The sequence below is a fragment of the Muscardinus avellanarius genome, assembly GCF_963383645.1.
Source record: "Muscardinus avellanarius genome assembly, chromosome: 16".
NCBI lineage: Eukaryota > Metazoa > Chordata > Mammalia > Rodentia > Gliridae > Muscardinus > Muscardinus avellanarius.
The window spans coordinates 10,514,530-10,539,519 of NC_137802.1; the positions used below are offsets into that span (position 1 = coordinate 10,514,530).

At 46.7% G+C, this 24,990-nt stretch overlaps 1 protein-coding gene across 3 annotated transcripts in view; it reads right to left on the bottom strand.

Moving 5' to 3' along the window:
- The window catches only part of ARHGAP44 (Rho GTPase activating protein 44), a gene marked incomplete at both ends in the record, with an annotated part of 178,039 nt that overhangs the window by 46,743 nt on the left and 106,306 nt on the right, over window positions 1-24,990 (bottom strand). For all 3 annotated transcript variants that reach the window (XM_080713457.1, XM_080713456.1, XM_080713455.1), the window contains 3 exons: window positions 7,035-7,152; window positions 16,825-16,901; window positions 22,296-22,407. In XM_080713457.1, the coding sequence (XP_080569583.1) occupies window positions 7,035-7,152; window positions 16,825-16,901; window positions 22,296-22,407 (307 nt within the window). The remainder of the gene's footprint in view (window positions 1-7,034; window positions 7,153-16,824; window positions 16,902-22,295; window positions 22,408-24,990) is intronic.

The following is a 24,990-nucleotide window of genomic DNA, read 5'->3' on the forward strand; positions in this document are numbered from 1 at the left end:
ACTTGCAACCCCAGCACTCGGGAGGCTGAGACAGGAGGATTGCGGTTCATGGACATCCTCAGCTACTTAGTGAGGCCCTTTGCAACTCAGTGAGACCTGGTTTCAAAATAAAGAATAAAAAATAGGGCCAGGAGTGCAGCTCGGAATTAGAATGCCCCTGGTTTCCACCCCCAACACCACACACACACACACACACACACACACACACACACACACACAAATTGGCAAGATTCGGATGCGACCACCCTGCACTCCAGTCAAAGCATGTTAACAATCCCATGGCCCTCAGCTCTCCACCGGCTTGGGTAGCATGGATTCTTAGCATTGCCCTAGAATCTAGAATGTTCTGTGTTTCCAAGAGGCCAGTTTTCTGTTCCGGGGAAGCATCCAAACACGGCATCATTGATGTGCATTTTAGAGCGGGATGCAGACTCCGCTGCGCCTTGTGTTTCCGAGCGCGGCGCTTCTCTGAACGTGTCTGTGCGAGCTGTAGGACCTCTACGATTCTTGCCCACTGGGCAGCCTGAGGCTGGGGGTCCGGAGAGGGGATGCTTTGGGTGAGAGGAGCCTACGAGGCATCAGGGTTGAGGCAAAGATGACAAGCACAAGAATGGTACCCGATAAAGGGAAGCAGGCGATGATGCTCTTCTGTGATTCACGGAACCCCAACCAATCAGCACCAACCCACGGCCCTCGGTCTCTGCACCGACGCTGACGCAGTGTCTCCCACTGAGACCATGGGGGTCTGTTGATACAGTCCTCTCTTCCCAGTATCTGTGATGGGCAAGGGGCTGATGGGAAGAGCGGCCAAGAGAACCAAGTCGCAGAGTAACGGGGGACACTGCTCTTTAGGGCAGCTCTGAGCACAGACTCAACCCTGCGATGCGCGGTTCAGTTGTAAAGCATAAACAAAGAGGGTCTGGCTAGGCCGTTGAGTCTCCCTACGTTGCTCAGGTTGGCCTCAAACCTATGATCCTGCAGTCTCAGCCTCCCAACTACTGGAATTACAGGTGTGCGCCACCATGCCCGGCTATAATGGGGGTTTATTTTGCCTTTCTGTTCTGCTTTGATTGGTTCTGTTTTTCCAGCATCTCCCTTTATTTTTACATTGGCTTTTCACTGTCTATTTTTCAACGTCGACATTTTCTCCCACTATTTTTACTCGTTTTTGGCTCTTAATGTTCTAGAAGGAATCATCAAGTTTTTCTCTATGCCGTTGGTTCGATTTTTCTGCAGTGCCAATCTGTTCTTGACTAAGAGCGATTGCATGCTTGGATTATTTTTTTTATTTTTTAAAGACTAATTCCCGGTCTCATTCAGTTCCCTGTGTGTCTTATATGCTGATTTCTATCTCCTCTCCATCTATGCCTGGCACTCTTATCCCCTTGAATTTTATTTGGAGGACCAAGACAATGTGGTCTGAAATTTAGTATGACTTTTCAGTAAATATTTTTTCTAAAGTGTTTTAATTCTTGGGCAGAGTTGACTCCCTGTATCACGGGTTCTGCATCCAAAGATTTAACCAGCCATGAATCAAAATAATTGGGAAAAATTGCAACTCTTGAACATATACAGAATTTTCCCCCTCCTCATTATCATCCCCTAGATAATACAATACATTAACTATGTATGTAGCACTTAGCATTATGGTATTTATTATAATCTGAAAATGCTTACGGATAACAGGAGGAGAACACAGGCTATACACAAATACTACACTGTTTTATACAAAGAACTTGAGCACTGGTAGATTCTGATCTCTGCAATAGTTCTAGGACCAATCCCCTAAAAGATACCAAGGAATAACACACAACATACTCTCTCTCTCAAATGCAGTCTGAATCAGGAGGATCACAGCTTCAAGGCTAGTGTACAATAACTTAGTAAGACCTTGTTTCAAAATAAACTAGGAGCCAGGCGTGGTGGCGCACACTTGTAATCCCCAACTTGGGAGGCTGAGACAGGAGGATCACACGGATTCAAAGCCAGCCTCAGCTACTTGGTGAGGCTCTCAGCAACTTAGTGAGTCCCGGGGTTCCAAATAAAATATAAAATAGGTCTGGGAGTATAGCCCAGAGGTAGAAAAGCCCCTGGGTTCACCCCTCAGTACAAACAAACAAACAAACAAACAAACTAGGAGTAAGACATGGTGGCAGAGATGCTCGTAATCCCAGCATTTGGGAGGCTGAGACCGGAGGATTGCAGTTCGTGGACAGCCTCAGCTACTTAGTGAGGCCCTCTGCAATTCAGTGAGACCCTGTTTCAAAATAAAGAATAAAAAAATAGAGCTGGGGGTGTTGTTTGGAGGTAGAAAGCCCCTGGGTTCCATACCACACAAATAAATAAATAAATAAATAAATAAATAAATAAATAAATAAATAAAAATAAAATAGGGCTGGGGTGTAGCTCAGAGGTAGAATGCCCCCTGGGTTTAATTCCCAGCCTCCAAAGTGCTAAGATATTGGCGCTAGAAGCAGGAAAGATGAAGGTGGAGTGAAAACCCCAAGATGGCAGCCAGCCTCACAAGCAAAACAAAACCCTTGTCATCGGCTGCCACCACGTGGCTCAGCTTCCTGTTCACAATCTCACGTACTGTTATTCCAGTGTTCACAGGTCCTTAGACGTTCTCCCCTCTTAGTGGACAGCTACCAATGAATTAAACTTCCTCAGACGAAGGGGCTTCAGAGAAAAAAAAATGCAAGCAGGTGCCAGGTGAGAACAGGGGATTGTCTCTCCGTGAATATGGGAGGAGGCAGGATTGGCTGGGCTCTTGAAGGACCTGGGGCAGACGGTGCGGTACCCGACATCTGCCCGAGGTCTCGGCAGGTCCCATCTTCTGGAATCCACCGATTTTGTACTTCCTAGTGGCCTACAGTTTTCTAGGCCCCGAAGACCTGGAGGGCTCCGCTTGGACCTCTCTGTGAAGTTTTCTTTATAAAACCAGAATGTTCCCTTTCCCATTTGGCCCATACGGTCTCATTTTGTTTGTTTGCTACAAAGGAAGGCTCCAAAGATTTGTGTCGCCTGATGAGGAGAAACAGAACCATGCTCAGATCTTGGGTACCACTCGCTGGATTCCAAACGAAAAGGAGGTAGACCAAGGAGCTCGTTTAAAACAGCTGGCTGATCTGGGCGTGGTGGCGCATGCTTGTAATCCCCGCGCTTGGGAGGCTGAGATGGGAGGTTCGAAGCCAGCCTCAGCTACTTAGTGAGGCTCTCAGCAACTCAGTGAGACCCTATTTCCAAATAAAATATAAAATAGGGCTGGGAGTATAGCCCGGAGGTAGGAAGCCCGTGGGTGCTACCCTAGTTGGCTGTTAAGCGAGGTGGCTCACGCCCTTGGGAGGCTGAGATAGGAGGGTCGCAGGATTGAAGTCAGCCTTGGCAATTTAGGGAAACTTTGTTCCCAAATAAAAAATAAAATAAGGTTGGAGTGTATCCTGAAAGTAGAGGGCCTTTGGGTTCCATCCCCATACCACCCCTCCATAAAAAAAAAAAAATTACAAAAAGAAAACCAAACAAAAAAACCTCAGAAGAAAACTTGAACAAAAATCACAGTAAGCGCCCTCAAGATCAGCCCAATGCAGAAACACGATTACCTGGAGCTACCTGGAGCCCTCAGAAGGAATGTGGTCATCACAAGTGTCACTGAATGGGACAGATGTCACAGACTCGGCCAGGTGACTGTGATGTATGATTACAACACACCAATAAAAGCAAACACATAACAAAACAACAGAAATGTCGGGCCAACTGCTACTACAGACAGGCCATTCCGCAAACTGAAGACGCCTGTCAATATATGGAGACTGTCCAATAAACACAGGCAGATATGCCCATCGTCACTAATATTCAAGAAAATTAAAGTTAATTCACACAGAGCTGCTCTCCCCACCAGATTGGCAGAAAGTGAGAATAGGAACAGTGTCCATTACAGGTAAAGATGAGGAGAATTGTACCTTTTTTTTTTTTATATTGATGATGGAAATGTGAAGTATGATTTCCTTCTCAGAGAAGTAAACGGTCAACATCTATTCAAAGAAGTGTGTGCATGACTTGGGCCTAAAAATAGCATTTTGGAGAATCTATCCTATGTATCAAGGTATAATGATGTGTAAATGAGAATGTACAATATCACTTTGGTGGAGGGTAAAAAGAAAATAAAACCAAACAAAAAATACACCAGGATGAATGCTCCTCATTAGGAAAATAGCCAAATAAATAATGGTGTGTGTGTGTGTGTGTGTGTGTGTGTGTGTGTATTTATGTCCCTATTATAAAATCTTATGTATTTCATTAAAAGGCTGCTTGAGCTCTGTTACTAACACAGAGAGATATCCAAGATAGTTATTAATTTAGAAAATGCATGACAAAGTGTTCAACGTCCTTAGCAATCAGGTAGATGCAAATCAAAACTGCACTGGAGCCGGGTGTGGTGGCGCACGCTTATAATCCCCGCGCTTGGGAGGCGGAGACAGGAGGATCGCGCAGGTTCGAAGCCAGCCGCTCTGGCTTAAGAGACCCTGTTTCCAAATAAAAAAAATTAAAAAATGGGTCTGGGAGTGTAGCCCGGAGGTAGAAGGGTTTCCAGGAACCCCAGTACTACCAATAAATAAATGGATAAATAATAAAAAAAAAAAACACACTGGGAGTCCATCTAACCCCAATTAGAATGGCAACCATCAAGAAGTCAAACAACAATAAGTGCTGGGGAAGATGTGGGGAAATGGGAGCTCTTCCACTGTTTGTGAAACTGTAAGTAAGTGCGGACACTGTTGAGGGTAGTGTGAAGATTCATCAGAAAACTGGGAATCGATCCACTATAAGATCCAGCTATACCACAGACATCTTTCCAAAGGGACTGAAATCACAAAATCACAGTAATCGAGGCATACCCGTGTTCATAGCAGCACCATTCACAACCGCCCAACTATGGAACCTACCTAGGCGTCCATCAACAGACGAATGGATGGCAGAATTATGGGAAATACATTTAATGGGATTCTACTCAGCAATAAAGAAGCTCAAAATTTGTGTCATTTGCAGAAAAATGGATGGAGCTTAAGATTATGTTAAAATGAGATTAGCCAGCGACAGAAGGTGAAGGGTCAGATGTCTTCCCTCAAGTGTGGGGGCTAGGGTAATGGGGGTACTAGAGGGGTTTTAGGTAATGAAGAGGCGACCCCAGTGGAGCCAGGGAGGTGGTCTAGGGGAAGGGGACGGGGAAGAGGAGAGGTCAATGAAGGAATTACTTTCCTCAGCGTTAAGTACCTTTGTGAGAATACCAGTGCCAATCTCGTATGGGGAAGGGGGAAGGGGGAGGGGGCCGGGGGAAGCCCGCCAGGTGCTGTGTGCATGCAAGTCACCCTCACCCTCAGATGTGAGACTCTAATGTACCAATGAAAGTACTTAAAAATTAAGGGGTATATTAATATTGTTAATATAAGAGGTTATCATGAATGTTTTGGTGAGGCCCACCAGTCACCGGATAATGCATACCTTATATAATCATGGGGAAAGGTTGTGGTGGTGGGGGGCTATAAAACAGGCTGCACTCCCCCCCCCACCCCCGGATTCTTGATCTTTATGACTCTTGCCCTTGGTGTTTAACAGAGCAGGTTGCCACATCAAGTTTCCATACATTTTGAAGGGAGAGGAAATAAATGGTCACCTTGTTTAGAAATGGGCTGCAGGCCAGGAAGGGGGAGAATTAACAGTGTTTTTTCATCACATATTTTTGTATTTTTTCCATTGGCTAGTAAATATGTATTATTTTACAGCCTAAAGATGAATGCATTTGGGGGCACCACAGCGGATCTAAGGAAGCTATCTAAAAATGTATAAAGCTGCCGGGCGTGGTGGCACACGCTTGTAATCCCAGCATTCGGGAGGCTGAGATGGGAGGATGGAGGTTCGCAGACGCCGTCAGCTACTTAGGGCCCTTTGCAACTCAGTGAGGCCCTGTTTCAAAATAAAGAATAAAGCCGGGCGTGGTGGCGCACATTTGTCATCCTCATGCTTGGGGGGGCTGAGACAGGAGGATGGCACAGGTTCGAAGCCAGCCTCAGCTACTGAGTGAGGCTCTCAGCAACTCAGTGAGACCCTGTTTCCAAATAAAATAGAAAATATGTCTGGGAGTGTTGCCCGGAGGTAGAAAAAAAAAGCCCCTGGGTTCCACCCCCAGTACTACAAAAAAATAAAAAATAAAAAATAGGGCTGGGGGGTGTAGCTCAGAGGTCAAATGGCCCTGGGTTCCATCCCCATTACTGAAAGAAAAAAAAAAAAAAATATATATATATATATATATATATATATATTGCTAGTGCACTTTTATTGCGATGTACCTAGATACTCACATTCAACATCCCTCATTACCACTCTTGTCTATTGAAAAGTGGATTTTTGGGGGGTAGGCTGAGGTAGGAGGATCGCACAGGTTCGAAGCCAGCCTCAGCTACTTAGTGAGGCTCTCAGCAACTTAGTGAGACCCTGTTTCCAAATAAAATATAAAATAGGTCTGGGAGTATAGCCTGGAGGTAGAGAGCCTCTGGGTTCCACCCCCAGTACCCCCAAAAATAAATAAATAGATAAATAAATAAATAAATGAAATAGGACTGAAGGTATCATTTGATGATAGAATGCCCTGATTCAATCCCAAACACAAAAAAACAAAATAAAATAAAATAAAATAGGGGTGGGAGTGTAGCTTGGAGGCAGAATACTCCTGGGTTCAATCCTCAGTTTTACACACACACACACACACACACACACACACACACACACACACAAAAGCTTCCCAGAGAAACAAGGGTGATTTTCTTTTTACCAACCACGTAGTATCATCAATGATAACCCAATGCTGCCTCCCCGTCTGGGTCCCCATTAGAGCCCCAACCCTTTAGGTTAACAGAGTTGCTTTACCTTAACCAGAGACTCCCTGCCAGGGCTTAAGAGAAGTCCAGGGAAGAGAACAGAAAATCCCTGAGGGCTCCCCAGCCTGTCCCCAGAGAGAGAGAGGAGCAAAGAGGGGGTACCCTGCAAATCTCCACTCTGTTGGCAGCCTCCTCCATCTCTTCCCTGAGGGCGTCGGCTTTGGCACCCGCTGGCTGTAAGCTGCTGGACAAGCCGGAAGACTTGGAAGTCTGCTGCCACCTGAGGGAAAAGAAAGAGGAGAGAAAGAGGAAAGATGTGAGCCAGGGAGAGCTCTAGGAGATGGGGGATGCTGAGAAAATACCAGGTGACGATGTCACCTGAGGACCGACACACGCTTACCGCGACGGAGACTTAGGAAAGGTGCCACCCATTGCACCCAAACTGCCACATCGCAACTCTTGCCGGTCCACAAAGGGAATCTCTATTGCTGCCTTTCTGTGGTCCAGACTATGTTTCATTGACATCACAAATATATATATTTATTTTTGGGGGGTCTGGGGATGGAACCCAGGGGCATTCGACCTCCGAGCTAAACCCCCTGCCCTATTTTTTATTCTTTATTTGGAAACAGGGTCTCACTGAGTTGCAGAGGGCCTTGCTAAGTAGTAGCTGAGGCTGTCCGCGAACCGCGATCCTCCCGAATGCTGGGCGTATTACAAGCGTGCGCCACCACCGCATCTGGCTTATATATTTATTTTTGTGGTAGTGGGGATGGAACCCAGGGGCATTCTACCTCTGAGCTACACCCCCAGCCCTTTTATACGTTTTATTTTGAAACAAGGTCTTCCTAAGTTGCTGACAGACTCACTAAATAGGTTGCTGAGGTTGGCTTCGAACCTGCGATCCTCCTGTCTCAGCTTCTCAAATACTGGGATTTAGGCATAAACCACCAAGCCTAGCTTCCTTGCTTTCTCTCTCTCTTCCTTTCTTCCTTTATTTTTTTCTTGAAACAGGATCTTACTAAGTTGCTGAGGCTGGCCTCGAACATTTGATCCTCTTGACTCAGCCTTTTTTTTTTTTTTTTTTTTTTTTGATGGTACTGGGGTTCCTGGAAACCCTTCTACCTCCGGGTTACACTCCCAAAACTATTTTTTTTTTTTTTTATATTTGGAAACAGGGTCTCTTAAGCCAGCATGGCTGGCTTCGAACCTGCACGATCCTCCTGTCTCCGCCTCCCAAGCGTGGGGATTACAAGCGTGCGCCACCACACCGGGCCTGCCTCAGCCTTTTAAGTCCTGGGATTACAGACATGTGCCACAGGGCCTGGTTTATATATTTCTTTAAGCACGCTCACTGAGATTCATATACATTCCCTGTGGCCATCTTAATTTGGAAATTTACCTATTTAGCTAAAGCTAATAATGGATGCTAAGGGAAGATGCCCTGATATGTTAAAAACAAATTTGAGGCCGGGCGTGGTGGCACACGCTTGTAATCCCAGCATTTAGGAGGTTGAGACGGGAGGATCTCGGTTCGAGGACAGCCTCAGCTACTACTTAGTGAGGCCCTTTGCAACTCAGTGAGACTGTTTCAAAATAAAGCGTAAAAAATAGGGTTGGGGGGGATATAGATCAGAGGTAGAATGCCCCTGGGTTTCATCCTCAGTACCGCAAAAGAATAAAATAAAATAAACAAAGCAAAAATCTCAAATGATTTGCATAAATTGATTTTATATCAGCATTTAGATAACTTTGTGTATGTGTGTGTCTGTATGTGGTATTGGGGACTGAACCCAGGAGCAGTCTACCTCCAGGCTATACCACCAACCCTTTTTTATTATTTTCTTTTGAAACAGGACCCCCTAAGTTGCTGAGGCTGGCCTCAAATCTGTAATCCTCCTGCCTCAGCATCTAAAGTATTAGAATCACAGATAGCCATCACCATGCCCAGTTGGATACTTCATCTATATTTTCTTAAAACTGTATCTGTGGAGGAGAAAAAGTAGCCTTCCAAGGCAGTCACTCAGAAAACTTTCCGGGGGATATACAAATATTACTGGTTGCTACGTCCTCAGGGAGTTGCCAGACGCAGGCCCTGGGAGAAGGTCCCAATGGCGCCAGGAGTCACCAGCTGGAGCTGGCCTCAGCAATGACATCTCCTCTCCTGTGAGTCTGTGAGCCCAGAGGCTCCTGAGGGCCAGCAAGTAGCAAAAAATAGCCCAGACAGTCCTCTGGGTCTTTTCTCTTTGTAATAGGGACACGGGCTACAGAGCTCTTTCGAGGCTATAAAAAACAGTCTAATCAGGATGATGAATGATGTCAGCCAGGCCTGGCCTTGCTCCTGAGAACCTGGGAGGGAGGAGAAAGGGCCGCGGTCCCTCAGTGCAGGCCCCAGAGGGCCCGGGTAGGAACGTGGGTCACGGTGGCCGGGGGTTCCGATCAACAAGAGAATCTGGAAAATTTTCATATGAACTCCCCTGATGAAACCTGACAAGAGGTTAAATCATTTCTTCTATACCCCCGTGCAGGCCACTGGCGTACAGACCAGACGAGCTCTGGGAGTCTGCTTCTCAGACCGTAAGTCTGCAACCTCTCCCATGGGGGCAAAAAATAGACTATGGCGCATGCGTGGGTGCGTGCGTGAGTGTGTGAGTGTGTGTGTGTGTGTGTGTGTGTGTGTGTTACTGGGGATTGAACCCAAATGTTCTACCTCCAAGCTGCACCTCTCAACCCTGTTTGACTTTGAAACAGGGTCTCACTAAATTGCGGGGGCTAGCCTCGAACCTGCAACCCTCCTGCTCAGCCTCCCAAGTACTGGGATTATAGGAATGCACCACCATGCCCAGACCCCCTATTTTCAGAGTCCAGAATCTCATCACTGGGTCAAATTTTCTTTTCCTCGTTTGTGATCAGCAGGAAACACTAGAGGCAGGGCTCTAAACTTACAAGAGACACTAAAGAAGGGCTAGTAATGGTTTCTTACTAGTAAAAGTAACAGAGTAAAGGATTATAGGTGGCTTAGAGAATATAACCACAGCTGGGTATGGTAGTGCAAGCCTGTGATCTCAATACAAGGGAGGGGCTGAAACAGGACGATCGCAGGCTGGAGGACAGCCTCAGCAATGCAGTGAGACTCTTAGCAACCTCGCAGACCCTGTTTCAAACCTAAAAATAAAAAATAAAAATGCTGGGTATATAGCTCAGAGGTAGAATGTCCCTGGGTTTTTTAATTCCTAGTGAAACACACACACACACACACAACACACACACACATACCATATATACTATATATATACACACTATATATATACACTATATATACACACTATATATATATATATATATATATATATAGAGAGAGAGAGAGAGAGAGAGAGAGACAGCATAAATGCTAAATTGATTTTTATAGCTTTGCAAAGATGAGCTCAGCTTCTTGAAAAATATTCGATTTAGCCGAGCATGCTGGCGCACCCTTGTAATCCCAGCATTCAGGATGTGGAGACCGGAGGATTGCAATTCCCAGACAGCCTCGGCTACTTAGCAAGGCCCTTAGCAATTTAGTGAGACCATGTTTCAAAAAATAAAAATATGAGCCAGGCGTGGTGGTGCACGCTTGTAATCCCAGCATTCGGGAGGCTGAGACCTGGAGGATCGCGGTTCGCGGACAGCCTCAGCTACTTAGCGAGGCCCTCTGCAACTCAGTGAGACCCTGTTTCAAAATAAAGAATAAAAAATAGGGCTGGGGGTATAGCTCGGAGGTTGAATGCCCCTGGGTTCCAGCCCTAGTACCATAGGAAAAAAATAAAATAAAATAAAGTAGATGAAAAGATCTTGCCTGTCATGACAGGCAGAGTCTCCATGAGTACTATGCTGCCTTAGTTGGGGACAGTCCAGTTCAGGAAGGACAGACAGATGTAAAGATGTAAAGAAAGCCTTGGAGCAGGGCGTGGTGGCGCACGCTTGTAATCCCAGCATTCGGGAGGCTAAGACCTGGAGGATCACGGTTCGCGGACAGCCTCAGCTACTTAGTGAGGCCCTCTGCAACTTAGTGAGACCCTGTTTCCAAATAAAGAATAAAAAACAGGGCAAGGGGTATAGCTTGGGGTCAAATGCCCCTGGGTTCTGTACCAGTATTGGGAATGGCCTAAGAAGATTTGAGAAAGCTCTAATTGTTAAGATATTTCAAAAATTGGGTGAGGGGCAAATCTGTGAAAGACTTGGGTCAGGAAGCAAACAGCTATTGGAACTTAGATTGACTTAGTTAAAAGTAATTAGCAAGTCCATAAGAGAGGGGAGCGAGGATTTCCTCTTTCTAAAGACAGATCTGCATAATCATCTAGCTAGGAAGGGAGGAGGGGTTTGACCTTTGTGAAAGACACCTTGTCAGGGAAGTAAGAGGAGGTACCTTACAGGGTAAGGGAAGGTACCTTACAGGGACGTTTACTAAGTCAGAATTACTTGAACAAGATGGAGGTCATGTGTATAAGAAGTCTGGTCCACGTGTTATATCTCGGTGAATTCGTTCGAACCACCCCCTCCTGTTTCCTGTTACCCGGTAACATGAGGCTGTAACTATCTTTGTATTTCTTTTTTTTTTTTTTTTTTTTTTTTGTGTGTGTGTGTGTGTGGTACTGGGGTTCCTGGAAACCCTTCTACCTCCGGACCACACTCCCAGACCTATTTTTTTTTAATACTTTTTTTATTTGAAAACAGGGTCTCTTAAGCCAGCACAGCTGGCTTCAGACCTGCGCGATCCTCCTGTCTCCGCCTCCCAAGCACGGGGATTACAAGCGTACGCCACCACGCCCCGCTCTTTCTATCTTTTTAATAAACTCTTTTAAATCTTTAGCAAGAGTCCGGGCTATTGTATACTTATCCTTAGCTCAGGACGAGAACCCACGGTTTTTCTTTTTTTTTTGTGGTACTGGGGTTCCTGGAAACCCTTCTACCTCTGGGCTACACTCCCAGACCTATTTTATATTTTTATTTGGAAACAGGGTCTCTTAAGCCAGCGAGGCTGGCTTCGAGCCAGCAGGATCCTCCAGTCTCCGCCTCCCAAGTGTGGGGTTTACAAGCGTGTGCCACCACGCCCGGCGAACCCGCAGTTTTCCTGTTTTGGGGTTTTTTGTGGTTTGAAGGAAATTGTGTCCGGAACCCTAACAGGGGTCCCAGTTTCCCCAAGACCATAACATAGTCTCAAACCATAACAGGTTCCATCCCCAGACCTGCAAAAAAAAAAGCCCTGGTTGTCATTGAATAGCGCAGTGATGGGAACCTGACCGCCGGGGTTGACCTCATGGAGTGCGAACATGGGGTAGCCGGCCATCCTTGCTGCTCGGCCTTGGTCTGAAATTGGGTGTGAGTTTCAACGCTACACATTGGGAGCCAGAGTGCAGAGTCAGGGAAAATGGTTGGAAGCCCAGGTGGGTCGGGTTCTTCATGTGGCTTTCGGTAAGGTCGTAGGAGACAGACAAACTGAATCCAGACGTGGCCACTCTGACAGTTGAGAGGGAAGAAAGAGAAGCCCTTGGCTGAAGATAGGACTTTCACCCTGCAGTGCATAATCTGTGCTGATTGGAGAATCCGTGCAACTCGGGGAGTTTAGATCTCCCACCTGTTCCTCAAGCAGAGACCTGCCTGCAGGACAGTACGCTGAGCTCCGAGGGGACTTTCCTTCCAACACTCCCTGCCCAGCAAGCCCCACTCTCCATGCTCACGACTCCACCGCTGGGGCTGTGGACAGCCTGGGATGCAACAGAGGAGACAAATCGGGTTTAAACGAGGATAATCTTCAGCCGGGCGTGGTGGCGCACGCTTGTAATCCCCGCGCTTGGGAGGCGGAGACAGGAGGATCGCGCTGGTTCAGAGCCAGCCTCGCTAGCTTAAGAGACCCTGTTTCCAAATAAAAAAATATAAAATAGGCCTGGGAGTGTAGCCCGGAGGTAGAAGGGCTTCCAGAAACCCCAGTACCACAAATAATGATAATAATAATAATAATAATAATAATAGTAAATAATAATAATAATAATAATAATAATAATAAAATAAGGATAATCTTCGAACCTGCGACATCCTCCTGTCTCCACCTCCCAAGTGCAGGGATTACAAGTGTGCGCCACCATGCCAAGCTAAATGAGGAGAATCTAAAATGACTTTTTTTTTTTTTTTGCTATAATGGAGATGTAACTCATGGGCATTGTACCTTCAAGCTATACTCCTAGGCATATTTTTCTTTCTTTCTTTCTTTCTTTCTTTCTTTCTTTCTTTCTTTCTTTCTTTCTTTCTTTCTTTCTTTCTCCCGGCTAAATGAGGATAATCTAAAATGACTTTTTTTTTGTTTTTTTGCTATACTGGAGATGTAACTCATGGGCACTGTACCTTCAAGCTATACTCCTAGGCCTATCTTTCTTTCTTTCTTTCTTTCTTTCTTTCTTTCTTTCTTTCTTTCTTTCTTTCTCCCGGCTAAATGAGGATAATCTAAAATGACTTTTTTTTTTTTTGCTATACTGGAGATGTAACTCATGGGCATTTTATCTTCAAGCTACACTCCTAGGCCTTTCTTTCTTTCTTTCTTTCTTTCTTTCTTTCTTTCTTTCTTTCTTTCTTTCTTTCTTTCTATACAACCCAGGGGCATTCTACCTCCGAGTTACACCCCTGCCCTATGTTTTTTTATTCTTTATTTTGAAACAGGGTCTCACTAAGTTGCGGAGGGCCTCACTAAGGAGCTGAGGTGGCTGCAAACCTGGATCCTCCTCTCTCAGCCTCCCAAGTACTGGGATTACAAGCGTGCGCCACCATGCTCAGCCTGACTTAACCTGTTTTATTTCCGGTCTTGGGGAACTGCTATGAACCTTTTACTCTTATAGCTGCAGAATTTGAGTAGTTATAGGATTGATTTCCTTCCGTAAAGTGTAAAGTACTGTGAGAGTGAGGTGACATAAGTGATCTCTTAGAGACAATGACCTCTACAGGTCAACCCACAGATGTTAGCCCTGCACACAGGTGAGGTCACCTGACTAGCCCAAGGCCACAGGTCTATAAAAAGAGCTGATCTGCATCTTGGTACCTGACTTTTAGAGTCCTTGTGCAGGATTCTTTGTCCCATATCTCTGTCCAAGCACATTCTGGTTTTGTTTCTTCAAGAAAATTAAACTAGGATGTGGATTTCATTAAGATTAATCCACAGCCGGATGTGGTGACACGCCTGTGGTCCAGTACTTGGGAGGTCGAGATAAGAGGATCATGTGTTTGAGGCCACCTTCAGTGACTTAGTGAGATCTTGTTTTGTTTTGTTTTGTTTTACCTGGCAAAACTTTTAGTTATTTTTGTTTATTTTTATTGGTACATTGTCGTCATACATCACATTGGAGTACAAGACTTAAGAGGATATACAAGCACACATCATCCAATTAGCCCTCATCCAGCCCCCATCCCATTCCCTCCCCCTCCCTCTATCCCATGCTTGATTGGCGATTAACTTTGATACATTTGTTTACATACCTCCTGAGTTTTATATTTATTTATTTATTTATTTATTTATTTATTTATTTATTTATTTTGGTGGTACTGGGGGTGGAACCCCCAGAGGCTTTCTACCTCCGGGCTATACTCCCAGACCTTTTTTAAAAATATATTTTATTTGGAAACAGGGTCTCAATAAGTTGCTGAAAGCCTCACTAAGTAGCTGAGGCTGGCTTTGAACCCGTGCGATGCTCTGGTCTCAGCCGCCCAAGCGCGGGGATTACAAGCGTGCACTACCACGCCCAGCTACCTCCTGAGTTTTAAAGAGGTTCCACCCTCCCCTATCCCATACCCTCTGATTGGTCACCTTAATTGCTTCGCTATAGGGCCTTTTCTATAACTTGACCTCTTCCTGTTGCCCCTTTCCTCCTAGTTATTGCTAATTAGGGGAAGCATCTGGTTTTTATTTTCTGTGATATTTCTCTGTGCATGCCGCATTGCAAGTACCAATCCTGCTCCTGACGGCCCCAGTAGTGGCCCGGCTACCTGGTGGACTGATCCAGACCTCACTGGCTCCAGCACCAGCCTTGCCTCATGGGAGGTCCCGAATCTGGCCTCGCTGGCCCCAACACCAGCCTAATCCCTCAGCTGGCTCTGATCCCAACCTCGGTGGCACCAGCACCGGCCTTGCCTCAAGGCAGGCTCCATCCCAGCCTCACTGATCCTGGCACCAGCTTAACCCCTCGGCAGTCTCCTATCCTGGCCTCAGAGACCCCATCACCGGCCTTGCCTCACGGCAGGCTCTGATCCCAGCCTCACTGGCCCCGGCACAGTAACCCCTCAGCAGGCTCCGATCCCGGCCTCGGGGGCCCCAGCACCGGTCTTGCCTCACGGCAGGCTCCAATCCCAGCCTCGCTAGCCCCAGCACCGGTCTACCTTTTCGGCAGGCTCCGATCCCGACCTCGGGGGCCCCAGCACCGGCCTTGCCTCACGGCAGACTCCAATCCCGGCCTCGCTGGTCCCGGCACCGGCCTAACCCCTCAGCAGGCTCTGATCCCGGCCTCAGAGGCCCCAGCACCGGCCTTGCCTCACGGCAGGCTTTGATCCCGACCTTGATAACCCTGGCACTGGCCTAATCCTTCGGCAGGCTCCAATCCTGGCCTCGGAAGCCCCAGCACCAGCCTTGCCTCACGGCAGGCTCTGATCCCAACCTTGCTGACCCTGCCACCGGCCTATCCCCTCGGCAGGCTCCCATCCCAGCCTCGGAGGCCTCAGTAGCGGCCTTGCCTCACGGCAGGCTCTGATGCTAGCCACTGGTCCCAGCACCAGCCTAACACCTCGGCAGGCTCCGATCCCAGACACGGAGGCCTCAGTAGCGGCCTTGCCTCACGGCAGGCTCCAATGCTGGCCACTAGTCCCAGCACCGGCCTAACACCTCGGCAGGCTCCGATCCCAGCCTCGGAGGCTTCAGTAGTGGCCTTGCCTCAAGGCAGGCTCCAATGCCGGCCGCTGGCCCCGGCACCGGCCTAACCCCTCGGCAGGCTCCAATCCTTGTTTTGAACAAAAAAAGTTTTAAAAAGGCTGGGGGGAAAGGTCTATCTCAGAGGTAGAATGCTCCTGGGTTTAATTCCCAGTACAAAAAAAGAAAAAAAAAAAAAATTAACCTACACAGAGAATAAGGTAGAAGCAGGCAGTCTTTTCCACATGAAAACACAGAGCCTGTACTCTTTGAACTTGCATCCACATCCCCCACTCTAAGGACAAAGGACAAGCCCGCACATCTCCCCAATGGCCTCTCGGGGCCCAGGGCGCTCCCCTGCTAAGGGGGTTTTTTGGTGGACTCTGAGAGGTGGACGCTGGCCAGCCTTGTAAGTCCTTACTTTCTCTCAGAAGGTCCTCCGGGTTACAGAATGGTTACAGGTGAGTGCATCGCCAGAATCAGAGATGGCCCCTCATGATAACATGAAGCATCACCCCGTCTATCTTCCATCCACTCCACCTCTCCCTTTGGTGCTTTCTGAACCAACCACGCCGCCTTCTGTCTGCACCGTAAACAGCCAGGCTTCTTCCTACCCCCAGGGCCTTGACACCTGCTGCACGGTGCATCAGAACTCCACCTGGCTGCTTCTTTCTCCTTGTCTAGCTTTCCGACCAAGAGACGCTTCCCCAAAACACCGCTGGAAGCTGAAGTCTCTTTCCCTGCTATTCCCTTCCCAGATGATCCCGAGGACTCTGGCTTACGACTACCTGAAAATGTCCTGGCTGTTCCGTCGCGCAGAATCTACTTCCAAAACCTGATCACAGCCGCCATGGGAGCAGGGACCCCGCGGGCCTGGCTCTGACCGCTACCTCCAACGCCGGCACGCGGGAGGGGGCAAGGGAAGCCCAGGCGGGAGAGAACGGACCTCCCCACGGGCAAACCCGTCCCCACCCTGGACACGAGGCCATACGCCTCTGAAGAAGCGGGGGAAGAAAGCCAAGAAACTCTTACCTGGTTCGGGAAGAATCCATGTCCAGCACCAACTTTGCTAAGTGTTTCCTCTGCTTTTGAATATTTGGGATTTCCACCTGTGGTTACGGAAGACGACAGGCACAAACTGAGGCTCACGAACAATTCTTTAGAACTCGTCTCTCTCTATTTTATATATATATCTCAATTTTTATATCTATACATATATACATATGCATGTTATTTACATATATTTTATATATACATATATTATTTACATATATTCATATATTATATATACACATATATATTATTTATATATATGTGCATATATTTTACATATACATATATTATTTACACATATTCACATATCATATATGCACATATATTATTTACATATATATTTTAACATACACATATTATTTGCATATATTCATGTTATATATGCACATATATTTACATATATTTTATACACACATATATTATTTACATATATTCATATATTAGATATGTACATATATTATTTACATATATATTTTATATATACACATATTTACATACACTCATATATACACACATATCATTTGCATATATTTGCATATGTAAATTGTATTGGTGCGCGGTGACTAAACATTATTTTGAGGTTCCAAGTGATATAAAAAATGGATGTACGCAGTACTTGGAGTGTTTTCCTCTGCATACTCCCCTGTTCCCTTCTCCTCCCTCTTCAAACATGTTAGTGATACCTTCCCTGTCGACTAGTGGAAGGAGATTGGAGGGGAGGACTGAGGAAGGGAAAAAGGATAAATGATAGAAGAAGGCATTCAAATGGCGCTGGGCATGGTGGCTTGCGCACACCTGTAGTCCCAGTGCTTGGGAGGCTAAGAAAGGAGGACTGCGGGTTTGAGGACAGCCTCAGTGATGAGTGAGGCTCTCAGCAACCTAGCAAGACCCCTGTTTCCCAATAAGAAATTAAAAAAAAAAAAAGTCGGGCTTGGGGGTGTAGTTCAAAGGTAGAACGCCAGTCGGGCGCGGTGGCGCGCGCTCGTCATCCCCGCGCTTGGGAGGCGGAGACAGGAGGATCGCGCAGGTTCGAAGCCAGCCACGCTGGCGTAAGAGACCCTGATTCAAAAATATAAAATAGGTCTGGGAGTGTAGCCCGGAGGTAGAAGGGCTTCCAGGAAAAAAAAAAAAGAGCTCCAGAAGACTCATCGTGCATAAATGAAACACTGCACCTGTTACAGTTTGAGAGAGAGAGAGAGAGAGAGAGAGAGAGAGAGTGTTTGTGTGTGTGTGTGTGTGTGTGTGTGTGTAATATTTGGGATTGAAACCACGGATATTCTACTTCCGAGCTATACCTCCAGCCTTATTTATATATATATTTTTTATTTTCTTTTTTTAAACATTCTTTTTATTGAAATACAGGAAAGTATATAAATCTCAACTGTACAGCTGAATACTTTTTTTTTATTTTTAATTTTTGGTGGTACTGGGAGTAGAACCCAGAGGCTTTCTACCTCCGGGCTACACTCCCAGACCTATTTTATACTTTATTTGGAAACAGGGTCTCACTAAGTTGCTGAGAGCCTCACTAAATAGCTCAGGCTGGCTTCGAACCTGCGCGATCCTCCTGTCTCAGCCTCCCAAGCGCGGGGATTACAAGCGTGCACCACCACGCCTGGCCTATATTTTTTATTTTCAAACAGTGTCTTGCTAAGTTGCTGGGCCTGGTCTCAAACTTGCAATCCTCCCGTCTCAGCCTCCCAAGTACAAGAACTACAAATGTGGACCACCATGCTCACCTGGTTTAGATGTTAAATAACCCCCAAAGGCCCACATGCTGAAGACTTGGTCACCAGCAGTGGTCTTACTGGGCAGCAGTGGGGCTTGGTTGGAGGAAGTCAGGTCATCAGGGGCACGCCCTCAAAGCGGATATTAGAAACCATGGCCCCTTCCTGTCTCTCTCTTGCTTCCCGCCACCATCCAGTGAACAGCTTGGCTCTACCACACGTTCCCCACCATGATGAGCTTCCCTGTTGCAGACCCCAAAATAACAGATCCTCCTGACCACAGACTCAAAGCTCCGAAACCATGAGCCCACATAAACCTTTCCTCTTTTCAAGATGCGCCCTCAGGCAACTTGTTACAGCAATGGAAAGCTGACGGACACAGTGCTCTGTGGCCAATATTACCCAGCATCCTGGATTCTTCTTCCCGAGCTACATTTTGCTGTCTTTCTTTTTCTGGACACCTGCCGGGCCCCACAGCCACCAAGATCACGTCATAGGATCTGTGCTGCCCTGCTCGCGTGGACATACTAATGCTCTTACTTCAGCCCTCAAAGAGAGGAGCTTGACCCCATCTCTATTTTCACAAGGGCAATAAATAAATAAATAAACAAACAAATAAATGAGGAGAAAGTAAGAGAGACAAAAAAGAAGATGAGCAGTGGAAAATGAAGGTGCGTGGTCTCAGGACACCCGAGGCGCTGTTTGGAATGTCACGAGGACATTTATATCTGCATAAGTAAAGTCAGGCGAGCTTGCATATTTATGGACCTAAAGTAGGATTTCCCCTCGGTAAATAAGGAATGCCCGCCGCCCGCCGCCATGGCTCCTTTCCGGGAAGAGTGCTTCCATATTGGTTGAATGAGGACGCTCTTTTTATATTTTTCTTGCTAAAAATGAACATTCCCTGAATATTCCAGCGCAGGATTTTGGTTTCAGGCCCAGCGAAAGTAGGGCAGGATGTGAGAATTAAAAAGGAAAATTGGCCGTAAATTGAACTAAAATCATCTCAGGCTGAGGTTTTTTTTTTTTTTTTTTTTTTAATAGGAGAGGAAAATGTGAGGAAAACCCAGTATTCTATGAACCATCCTCTGTTCACTCAAGCAGACACGCTGGGTGTGGAGGTCAGAGGTGGGACACCCCTGCGTTCAGTCCCCAGTAGCAAACATAAATAAATAAGATACCAACAAGGGCAAATCATGCACCACGGGAGTCTCTGCTTTTTGCTGAGTCAGCCTTAAGCCCCAGGCCACCTTAAAAGGAGCAGAGGGCCGGGTGTGGCGGTGCACGCTTGTAATCCCAGCCTTTGGGAGGCTGAGACAGGAGGACCCTGGTTCGCGGCCAGCCTCAGCTACTACTTAGTAAGGCTCCTCTGCAACTCAGTGAAACCCTGTTTCAAAATAAAGAATAAAAAATAGGGCTGGGGGGTGTAGCTCGGCGGTCAAATGCCCCTGGACCCCATCCTCAGTAATGCAAAAAAATAAAATAAAATAAAAAATAAAAGGAGCAGAGGGCCTCTCATGAGCCCTCCTGGCAGGGGTGACCTGCTACAGGAGGGATGGGATCCAGAAACCTACTGCTGGTCTTTGCCTACCTGTGACAGTGTTTTACATCTCGGGGTTTCTCTTTGATGACCTGTAGGGGCGTACGTAATTACGTATCACTACCGCTGTCCCCGAAAGAGGACCAGAGGCTGTGGTGGTATTGGTCTAGAGAGGTCACCAGACTTGGTCTAGGACAAGGCTGCCCAATCCTGGAGCTGCTTGTCCCATGCATCTAGGTCATTCTAAACTTACATTCACAAGAATTCAAATAAAATTAAAAACAGAGTTTCGGGACCGCTGTAGCCTCCAGTCGCACGTAGCTAGGTCATTCTAAACTTAAGTTCATGAAAATGAAATACAATTTTAAAATGGAGGTTCCGGATGGCACTAAGCACATTTCAAGTACTCGGTGGCTACGCAAGGCTGGGGTTGACCGGCCTGTGCAGAGGTAGGACATCTTCATCACTCTAGGGGCCTGCAAGGGAGGGTATTGCTCGTGTGTGTGTGTGTGTGTGTGTGTGTGTGTGTGTGTGTGTGTGCGCGCGTGTGTGTGGTGTGTTTGGGGTATTCTACTTCTGAGCTACTCCCCTAGTCAGTACCATTTTATTTATTTTTATTGTATTCTATTTTTTTTTTTTGGTGGTACTGGGGATGGAACCCAGGGGCAGTCTACCTTCCAGCTATACCCCCAGCTTGATTTTTTATTCTTTATTTTATTTCTTTATTTATATTTTGCAGCACTGGGGACAGAACCCAAAGACATTCTACCTCTGAGCTATACCCCCAGCTCAATTTTTTATCCTTCCTTCCTTCTTTCTTTCCTTCCTTTCATTTTTATTTTCTTCCTTTCTTTTTTTTTGGAGGTACTGGGGGTGGAACCCAGGGACTTTCTACCTCCGGGCTATATTCCCCAACCTATTTTATAATTTATTTGGAAACAGGGTCTCACTAAGTTGCTGAGAGCCTCAGTAAGTAGCTGAGGCTGGCTTCGAACCTGTGCCATCCTCCTGTCTCAGCCTCTCAAGCACTGGGATTACAAGCGTGCGCCACCACGCCCAGCTTATTCTTTATTTTGAAACAGGGTCTCACTGAGTTGCAAAGGGCCTCACTAAGTAGCTGAGCCCGTGAACTGTGATCCTTCCATCTCAGCCTCCCAAATGCTGGGATTACAAGCGTACACCACCATGCCCAGCCCATTTTATTTCTTATTTTGAAACAGGGTCTCACTACGTCACAGAGGGCCTCGCTAAGTTACTGAGGCTGGCCACGAACCTGCAATCCTCCTGTCTCAGCCTCCCAAGTACGGGATTGCAAGTGTGCACCACCACACCCAGCTCGGTTTTATTTTTAATTTTTTTATGACCAGTTAAAGGCAGTTGGGAAGGGTCCAGATTTGAGAAAATAAAGCTCCCAAGCATTTCCTGTCTGCCTTCATAAAATTTCACTTTGCAGAAATTAGCAAAGTCATCACCCTGACATTAAGATAGCTTATTTTTTTTCCCCTGTTTTGCAGCAATGGGGATGGAACCCAGGGGCATTCTTCCCCCATGCTACACCCCAGGCCTATTTTTTATTTTTTATTTTGAAACAGGGTCTTATTGAGTTGCAAAGGGCCTCGTTCAGTAGCTGAGGCTGTTCGAGAACCTCAATCCTCCTGTCTCAGCCTCCAGAATGCTGGGATTACAGGCATAAGGCACTGCTTAAGATAGCTTTTCAATAATAGATTTTAATTTAGTATCCTTTCAAGTCCCCAGAGGAAAGAGCTAAATAAACATCTACTACAAGAAGAGGCCTTACAGAGGTTTCAGTCCCTGGAGACCTCACGGGTGGGTGGCTACGCACTCAGCATTTAGAAACATGTCTCACTAAGTTACTGAGAGCTGAGTTACTGAGGCTGGCCTCTAACCTGCGGTCCTCCCGTCTCATCCTCCCAAGTCCTGGGATAACAGGCATGTGCCACCGTGCCCGGCCAGCTTTGCAACTTTACCCAAAGAACTGCCAACAGAGGAGAAGGCAGCCATATTTGGGGACCCTGATCATAGGGTTGGGCCGTAATGACTCCTTATAAAGAAGAACAGGGAGGAGGGCAGGGATGGAAAGAATAACAAGGCCGGAAGCAGAATGACCAAGGTGCCTGTGCCCTAACCTTTCCCGGGCTGCACAGCCTCAGCCCACTCCTCACCTCAGCCAGCAGAAACAGGGGCTCGATCACGTCTCTCTCCACTTGCAACTCAAAATGGGTCAGCTCCTGGGCCAGCTTGTCCTCTGTCTCCCCGCAGAGTTTCAGCATCTTCCTGCAACCAGAGGGAAAAAAACCAAAGTGAACATCTGGAAGACAGCGCGGTGCCGGAGTCCAGCTCCCGCCGCCTCCCCGCCGGGTGAACTTTGCCCAGGATCCTGTCCTCAAGCTGGCGCATTTCGGTTCCAAAAAGATCAGTCCTTCCAAACAGTGCGGGCTTACTCACCTGTATCTGGGACCAAAGGGGACATTTGGGGTAGCAGAAAAGTAAAGAAATAACAGAATCACGTGTGCCAACTCCACAAACCTAAAAACACAGCTGTTTCTATCTCTCTCCTGCCCGGGAGTTCTGGAGAAACTCGTTAAGATTCGTCCACTAATACACCAACATCTTCAAACACAGACCAAAACTCAATAGAAAGGAAACCCTTCCTCCTAAGCCAAGAAATCTATCCTCCATCATCATCATCATCTTCTTCTTCTTCTTCTTATTCTTATTCTTATTCTTCTTCTCCTCCTCCTCCTCCTCCTTCTCCTCCTCCTCCTCCTTCTTCTTCTCCTCTTCCTCCTCCTCCTTCTCCTCCTCCTCCTCCTCTTCCTTCTCCTTCTCCTCCTCCTCCTCCTTCTTTCTCCTCCTCCTCCTCCTCCTCCTTCTCCTTCTCCTCCTCCTCCTTCTTCTTTCTTCTTCTCCTCCTTCTCCTCCTCCTTCTCCTCCTCCTCCTCCTCCTTCTCCTCCTCCTCTTCTTCCTTCTCCTCCTCCTTCTCCTTCTCCTCCTCCTCCTCCTCCTTCTCCTTCTCCTCTTCCTCCTCCTCCTTCTTCTTTCTTCTTCTCCTCCTTCTCCTCCTCCTCCTCCTCCTTCTCCTCCTCCTCTTCTTCCTTCTCCTCCTCCTTCTTCTCCTCCTCCTCTTCCTCCTCCTCCTCCTCCTCCTCCTTCTCCTTCTTCTCCTCCTCCTCCTCCTCCTCCTCCTCCTCCTCCTCCTCCTTCTTCTTCTTCTTCTTCTTCTTGTTTGTTATTGTGGTACTGGTGACTGAACCCAGGGGCATCCTACCTTCAAGCTATAACCCCAGCCTCATTTTATTATTTATTGGAACCAGGGTCTCACGAAGTTGCTGAGAGGCTCGCTAAGTTGCTGAGGTTGGTCTTGAACCTTAGACCCCCCTGTCTCGGCCTCCCAAGTATTAGGATTACAGCAGTAAGCCACCACACCTAGCCCATGGAATTGTGCTAGTACAGGATGAGTAGGGAATCACCCAAGGGAGAGAGTAAGGAACAGTATTTCAAGAGTTGGTCAGTAATGGGCAAATGGCAGAGGTTCGGAAAGAGCTGAATTTTAACTCTCATTCATAGGTGACAGGACAGACTTCAAATATGTTAATTTCTCCCCAAATAACTGCCCTCTCTTTACATGGTACCGTATTAACTGAAACTAATAAAAACTTTGTACCATTTGGCAAAGGTATGAAGAGAGGCACTTGTTATTCTAAAGTCAGTAAATTTCTTTACGATATCTATAATAACGCATTTACATACAATATCTAATATTGCTGCTTTGCTATGAAAAGAGGCGATTGTTACTCGAAAGTCTGTAAATTTCTTTCCTATCTCTATAATAACACATTTACATACAATATCTAATATTGCTGCTTTGCTTGGTTTAAAAATTTTATACTAATGTTTTGTTTTTTTGTTTTTTGTTGTTGTTTGTGGTACTGGGGTTTCTGGAAACCCTTCTACCTCTGGGCTACACTCCCAGACCCATTTTTATATTTTTTATTTGGAAACAGGGTCTCTTAAGCCAGCACGGCTGGCTCCGAACCTGCGCGATCCTCCTGTCTCCGCCTCCCAAGCGCGGGGATTACAGGCGTGCGCCACCACGCCCGGCTATATACCAATGTTTTTATCCTCAACATATACTGCTTGCTTTTTTTTGTTTTTTGAAGGGGGCGGTACTGCAGGTTGAACCCAGAGGCATTCTACCTCCTTTGAAACAGAGTCTCACTAAGCTGTTAAGGCTGGTCTTGAACCTGCGATCCTCCTGTCTCAGCCTCCTAAGTACTGGGATGACAGGTGTGTGCCAATGTGCCCAGCTACTGATACCACTACTACTACTGCTACTACTACTGCCTCCTCCTCCTCCTCTGGAACTGTGAGACAAGATAAATCTTCCCTACTCTACATTGTACCTGCCAGGTATTCTTGTTACAGACGATGAGCTGACGAATACATCCTCCATTTATTAAGCTTTCCCACAATCCAGAGTCTTAGCTATTACAGGCAGTGCTGTGCTGTATGGGCGTGTGCGGTCTCTTTCTTCATGGGTGAGAATTTCACCAGAGGACAGCAGTGTCTGTTGCTCTAGGTCCCCGCCATCCTCTGCTCGTGATTGGTGGTGAGCGGCTTAAACTCTGCCAAACTGATGGACACAACATCTAACCGCATTCTGCGTTTAACTTGCGTTCCTTCGCTATTGGTGAGACTGTGTATTTCTTCATAAACCCTGGGTCCTCCAACACCCCTCGCCCATGAAGTGGCCACTCGGATTCTTTGGCTACGTTGAATTGGGAGACATTTATTTTGGTTTGTTTGTAGAATTTCTTTATATACATATACATAGGTAGGATACGAGTAGACTCTGA